Here is a 6,892-nt window from a genome sequence, read left to right on the forward strand (position 1 = left end):
AAATTATTGTAGAACTGACGTCACAGATTTTATAAGCTATCGATAAGGCATACGCATATCGCATACGTTGATCCACCTATCGATAGTTGCATATTTGGAGATATCGATACGATAACAACAACCCTAGTTTGTTTGGTAGCTGCTGCTTGCTAGTGGGGTTTGGTTTCGTTTTTATTTATTATAAATCAGTTACCACAGTTTAGTTGCTAGTTTAAACAGCAGCTAGCCGCAACGAGCTTCAGTCGTAGTCGCACGCGCGCTCCCAAGTCTACACTTGTTAATTGTGGCCAGGCGGGCATTCTAAAACAAAAATAAAAAAAACAACAACAACATCGAAAGCGAAACCGTGAGAAACGACAGCTGCTGCTGCGTGTGTTGTGCCAGGATACAACGACTTGAAAGACGAAAAAAGCAAAACACAAACACAAACAAAGTACAAGTGTAAGTGCAAGTAGTGCCAAAGTGTTAAACAAGTTGCCAAAAAAAAAAAAAACAAAAACAAACAACAGTAATAGACGACATTAAAACAGCATGTGCTTAAATGAAGAGCTACAGCCAATTTAATTTAAACGCTGTTGCCGCCGCACCGCCCGCCATTGTCTACGAGAACGCAGCCGCAGCAGTAGCAGCCGGCAGCAATAGCAACTCCTTGGAGCATACTCAGCTGCACACTCACAGCCAGGATATGCCGCACTTTGGACTGGGCAGTGCGCCGCCGCCACAGCAGCAGCAGCTACAAGTGCATCATCAACAACAACAACAACAGCAGCAGCAGCAGCAGCAGCAGCAACAACAACAACAACAAATGCAACTGTCCATGCTGCCGGTTGCTGTGCCAGGTCCATACCGGTCGCACATTGAGGAAAAGAAGCTGACGCGCGATGCCATGGAGAAGTACATGCGCGAGCGCAACGACATGGTCATCGTCATACTGCACGCCAAGGTGGGTTTAGTGTGAAACAACAACGAAATATTTTGAAAGGTTGCGCTTGGAGGGAGGATTAACAAGACAGCGTGACGTCACAAATGCATACAATTTTTATATGTGCCTAGTATATCCTTGACTGTCTATTGAAGCATAAATATATATTCATGATCATCATCAGGATCAGCTTTGATTTGTTGTGAAAGAAATGTTTGTTAGAAAATTGTGTTAAAATATATATAAAAATATATTTCAACCAAATTAAGCAAATACAAGTTTTAGCTTGCATCTAATATTTTGGAAGTATTATTAATATCGGGTTAGTTAATGAAACTTTGAATATGACTGTAATAACATATACATATATATATAGCTCTCAAAGGATTTTTAATCTTTAAGAGTTTTTTATCTGTAGTACTTCCAAATATAACGGACCTTTATGAAAAGTTGCCCGAGAAAATGAAAATTTTCTTGAAATTAATTCACATTTTTTTGTACGGAGTTTTCTAATGATTATAGAAATATTTGGCATATCTCAATAATCTTATTATCGTTTAGTTTAATGCAATGAAATTTTTACATTGAAAATATAAAGTTATATGGATAAGGATATATTTTGAATATACCGACACAAGAACAATAGAAATCCATAGGAAAGGTGTGTAAATATGTCCTTACATTGGAAATATTTAAAAATACTTGGACTGCATTTCTTTCAATACTCCTTTTTATATATTCTAAATATTCATGATGTGACGTCATCCACAGATTTGACAAGAGATTGTGGACAGCTTTATATATGAATTTATTTATTTATTGTTGGGCTTGGGTTAATGTGTGGGCTCCACTTGCAATTCCACAGCGAATTGCTGCTCCAGTGCGGGCATTTGTTGCGGTTTGACGCGGCTATCTTCAAGCGTCGGCCGCCGTCCAGGCATCGCATCCTTCACACTTGACTGCATCCAAATTAAGCAAACGGCGGCCACAATAAAATAATTGAAATTAATTATACGACAAATTTAACAGCTGCATTGCTGCGGTTACAGTTTGTTACGATTTGTCTCTGTCGATAATCGAAGCACTGATTTTTATTATTATTACTATTATTATTATTATTATAAGTTATTTGTTAGATTTACTCGGCTAGTTGGCTAATTGAGAATTTTGCTACTCCTGCAGGTGGCACAGAAATCCTATGGCAATGAGAAGCGTTTCTTCTGCCCGCCACCGTGCATCTATCTGTTTGGCAGCGGCTGGCGTCGACGCTACGAGGAGATGCTGCAGCAGGGCGAGGGCGAGCAGGGGGCACAGCTATGCGCATTCATTGGCATTGGCAGCAGCGATCAGGATATGCAGCAGCTGGATCTCAATGGCAAACAGTATTGTGCTGCGAAAACGTTGTTCATATCGGATTCGGATAAGCGCAAGCATTTCATGCTATCGGTGAAAATGTTCTATGGCAATGGCCACGACATTGGCGTATTCAATTCCAAGCGCATCAAGGTCATCTCGAAGCCGTCCAAAAAGAAGCAATCGCTCAAGAATGCCGACCTGTGCATAGCCAGCGGCACCAATGTCGCCCTCTTCAATCGCCTGCGCTCCCAAACTGTCTCGACTCGGTATCTGCATGTGGAGAACGGGCATTTCCATGCCTCATCGACACAGTGGGGCGCCTTTACGATACATCTGCTCGACGATAATGAATCCGAATCGGAGGAGTTTCAGGTGCGCGATGGTTATATACACTATGGTGCCACCGTTAAGCTGGTATGCTCTGTTACGGGCATGGCGCTGCCGCGTCTAATCATACGCAAAGTGGATAAACAGATGGCGCTGTTGGAGGCCGATGATCCGGTCTCGCAGCTGCACAAGTGCGCCTTTTACATGAAGGACACGGATCGCATGTATCTGTGCCTGTCCCAGGAGAAGATCATACAATTTCAGGCGACGCCCTGCCCAAAGGAGCCCAACAAGGAAATGATCAACGATGGCGCCTGCTGGACAATCATATCCACCGACAAGGCCGAATATCAGTTCTACGAGGGCATGGGTCCCGTTGCGTAAGTGCTTCAGATCAGAATCCATATTCCTTTTTATTGTTAATATGCTATGCTTGGCTCCTTAGCTCACCGGTAACGCCAGTGCCAATCGTCAATTCGCTGAATCTTAATGGCGGCGGCGATGTGGCCATGCTGGAGTTGAGCGGCGACAACTTTACGCCGCATTTGCAGGTCTGGTTTGGCGATGTCGAGGCGGAGACCATGTATCGCTGCGCCGAAACGCTGCTCTGTGTGGTGCCTGAAATCTCACAATTTCGCGGCGAATGGCTTTGGGTAGGTTTCGTTTGAAATGCATGCCAATTCTTATATTTATACATTTTTGGTTGTCTTTGAATTCTGCTCAGGTGCGACAGCCGACACAGGTGCCAATATCGCTGGTACGCAACGATGGCATCATTTATGCCACTGGGCTCACATTCACTTATACACCGGAGCCGGGTCCGCGATCGCATTGTAATCAGGCTGACGATGTTATGCGTACGCGTCACAACAACAATAACATCACAAGCATTAGCAACAATAATAACAATAGCAACAACAACAACAACAACAACAACAGCAGCAGCAATTCACCAGCTGGCGGCTCCAGCTTACAGCAGAGCATGCAACAGCAAACGCATCAAACGCTACCCTCCATCTCGGAAGTGCAATGGAATAGTCATGGGAGCGGCTTGTCTTGAGTGCGGCAGTATTGCTATTATTTGCAATTTCATATACATTTATTTATGCCAAGTTATTTAAAGTTCGTCTAGCACATATTTAGTTTTTTATACACATGCTTAGTTCTTAAGTTCTTCACTCTCCCCCTCCCCTCCTCACACTCTCTCAATGCGAGGCGAACAAAACGAACACCAATTTCAAGTTGACCAATATTATCATTTTGTAGTGCTAGCCGGTACCAATAGATGTATAAATGCAAAATATATATTTGTAAATAACTCGAAAGAGCTCACTGACATAAAGAATTAAATGTAACTCTAGTTAAATATACATTTATATAGTATATAGAAGATTTGATCTATATGCTGGGCCTATGCGTTGTGCCAACTTAATTGGATCGTCCATACATTTATATATATAACAATTGTTTGCTTAACATCTTGTACAACATTCCAACAATTTATATCAAGCGCAACATAAGCCCAGCATTAGACCACATACATATATATATATATAAATAAGTATATATATATATATTACAAAGCATATACTTTTGTAAGATAACTGAATGAAGAAAGTTGTAAGCCTAAGAGAAACCCCTAAATCTAAATAAATACCAGAACAAACATCAACTATGTCAGCTAACAATTTGAATTTGTCATGATTTAACATTTTCTTTTTCCTTTGCTTTAAAGAGGCAAAAACAAAAACGAAAAAAAAAGAAGCTACAAATCCCGCCAACAGCCCCTTTTGGTTAGGCGAATAGTCGATTTAAATCGGCATGGGAAAATGTTGCCATGTCGTGTGAACATTTTTGAGACTAAAACAAAACAAGTGCAGCACTTCCCACGGTGGGCTGCCTCTTCAACTTTAATTACAGTTGGTTGGTCGATTTGAATTTTTAGCTGCCATTACGAAAAACGCAAAGTCAAGAAATATATATATATATATATATATATCTACATATATAACGCCGCATTGTTTCCGTTTGGCGCTGAAGGAACAGAATATTCACACAGCCCCACCAGGCGTTGACAATAAGCGGCCCAGCGCTGAGAATCTTTTTTCTTTTTCTGTTTTTTTTTTTTTTTTTTGCTTAACTATCTTTGTTTAATATTTATGCATTATTTGACAGACTACCTGTTATTTTTGCTGGCTTTGTTGTTTTACAGATTTACAAATTAACAATCGCAGTTTTGCATTAATTATCCCGCTTCCGTTTTGGGTTTGCCAAACTAATCACAGCATCGAACTTGATGTTTTCGCCTAATACTCTATACGCATGAACTTATCCAAAATGGGTAACATAGTGTTACTCAAATATATATCGCAAACAGAAGAAGAAGAAGTGTCAAAGACAAGCAAGGAGCATCTCACGAGTTCTAAGCCTCGCCTTAGCGAGAGAGTCCAAGAGTTTTCTATTTTTAATAAAGTCCTCAAGAATATTTGTTTAACTTATGCAATCATCTATTTTTCCAAAGATTTAAAAAAATGAAATTTAAATTTAATGGGCATGATGTATTTCAATCAAGAAAATCGTAAAAAAAATTCGAATTGTAAACACAAAAGTTGTGAAAGAATGAATTTCCCATTCTGTACTGCAGCTCGCAGCGTTGTGCAGAGTATCTGATATTCTGGTACACCCGATTTAGGCACTCTTAGTTGTTTTAATTAGAATTTTTGTAGCTGAGACTCAATTCTTATCAGAGTCACTGAAGCAGGCAGGCAGCAGCAGCAGCAGCAACAAATGCAGCTCACCACCAAGTTGATGGGAATTTCTGGAGATGACAAACGAAAGACTCAAACGACAAACTTGGCGTCGTCGCCTGCGTTGCGTGAGAGATGAACTGAACCAAAGGGGCCCAAGGGGTCAAGTTGTAAAAACCACCACCAAGTTTTGTAATTGGAACTGCAACTTCTTTAAGGCCGTTGCCGCATTGCCGCGCACGACATCTTATAAGAAGCTGAATATGAAATTAGCTGAATTTTTAATGAACATTCACATTTCGAGTGCATAATTTTTGCCCCTCGCAGTGTCTGGTTGGACAGATAGGTGAGTGCTTTGGGTGTTACAGGTGCAAGGGGAGAATTGTTAAAAAGAAAAAAAATGAAAATTCTCAGGAGCTTCCACTGCACTAATTATCTTGAAAAATCTGAGTCTTGACTTTTAAGCCGGCTGCCGGTTTTCACACGCTGTGAAAATTCTAACCATACAATGCGTGGGAATTGCCAGCCGGTTGTGTGGGAGCCAAAAGGGGTTGCATGCAATCAAAGCAGATATTAAAAGAATAATAAATACATATATTAAGTTATATTACATATATTTATATTTGTATCATTCGAAGTAGCAGTAGGGACCAATCGCAATTATTAACTGAAATGATCTTCAAAGAACGCAACTGATTTTCATTTTGTATTTTTAAAGTTTTCCGCTGATATTGACCTTGTTTTACCCGGTCCAAAAACTCCAAATTTTTCCAAAACTAACTTAAAATCCCAATTTTATGCAATGAATATTGTTGCAATTTTTTAAATGAAATTGAAATATTCCTAAGCATAGCAGATGCGGTTCAAAATTAAATTAGGTGTTTAGTTTAGGCAGATATACGAGACTTTAGAGCCATGCCGTGATATCCTGATTGGGATTCTTCAAATTATAACAGTACCATAACAGCCTGTTAATCGCTATGTTATTGATAACATAACGCTGTAATTATCTGCGTAAGAAGGAACCAAATATAAAAGGGCTCAGCATAAGACTTCTGCAACTATTTAATGGGGCTTAACAGTTAGGAAAGCTCTCCTGAATATCTGATACTTATAATTGACAAGTCTAGAAAATTTGATTAGTACAGCTGGTCAGCACATTCTATATATAAGGTGCACGTATATACAAATACATAGATATTTCTGTATATATATGTGTCAGTATTATGAGATTCAGTTAAATTGTGGGTAAATTTGTGCATCTGTCAGGAAATATACTACGATAGCTATGGCTAGCTCTATATAGCTGTATGGCATGATCAAGATATAGTTGTTTATCGAGAAGTATACGAATAAATGCGACATTTGCTCCAGAATCTTGGAGTAAGTAATACAATCTGTTGAGGTCTAACGCCCACCATTGAGTTACATAAATAAATCGAACTGCCACAAAAAAAAGAACTGAAACAAAATCAACTATGAAAAATAAGCAAGCTAATGATGTTCCATTTTTTGATATTCCAATCAGAGCCCATAATTA

At 39.6% G+C, this 6,892-nt stretch overlaps 1 protein-coding gene across 1 annotated transcript; it reads left to right on the forward strand.

Annotated features, from left to right (window-relative positions):
• The first annotated feature begins 115 nt into the window (after nucleotides 1–115).
• On the forward strand, nucleotides 116–4,277 carry Su(H) (recombining binding protein suppressor of hairless). Its single transcript, XM_002051466.4, has 4 exons — nucleotides 116–943; nucleotides 2,105–2,985; nucleotides 3,051–3,258; nucleotides 3,330–4,277. Exons 1-4 carry the CDS (start codon nucleotides 542–544, stop codon nucleotides 3,663–3,665), a joined length of 1,827 nt encoding a protein of 608 aa, XP_002051502.1. The 5' UTR covers nucleotides 116–541; the 3' UTR covers nucleotides 3,666–4,277.
• Nucleotides 4,278–6,892: the final 2,615 nt, after the last annotated feature.

Source organism: Drosophila virilis, chromosome 4 (assembly GCF_030788295.1).
Source record: "Drosophila virilis strain 15010-1051.87 chromosome 4, Dvir_AGI_RSII-ME, whole genome shotgun sequence".
NCBI classification, from domain to species: domain Eukaryota; kingdom Metazoa; phylum Arthropoda; class Insecta; order Diptera; family Drosophilidae; genus Drosophila; species Drosophila virilis.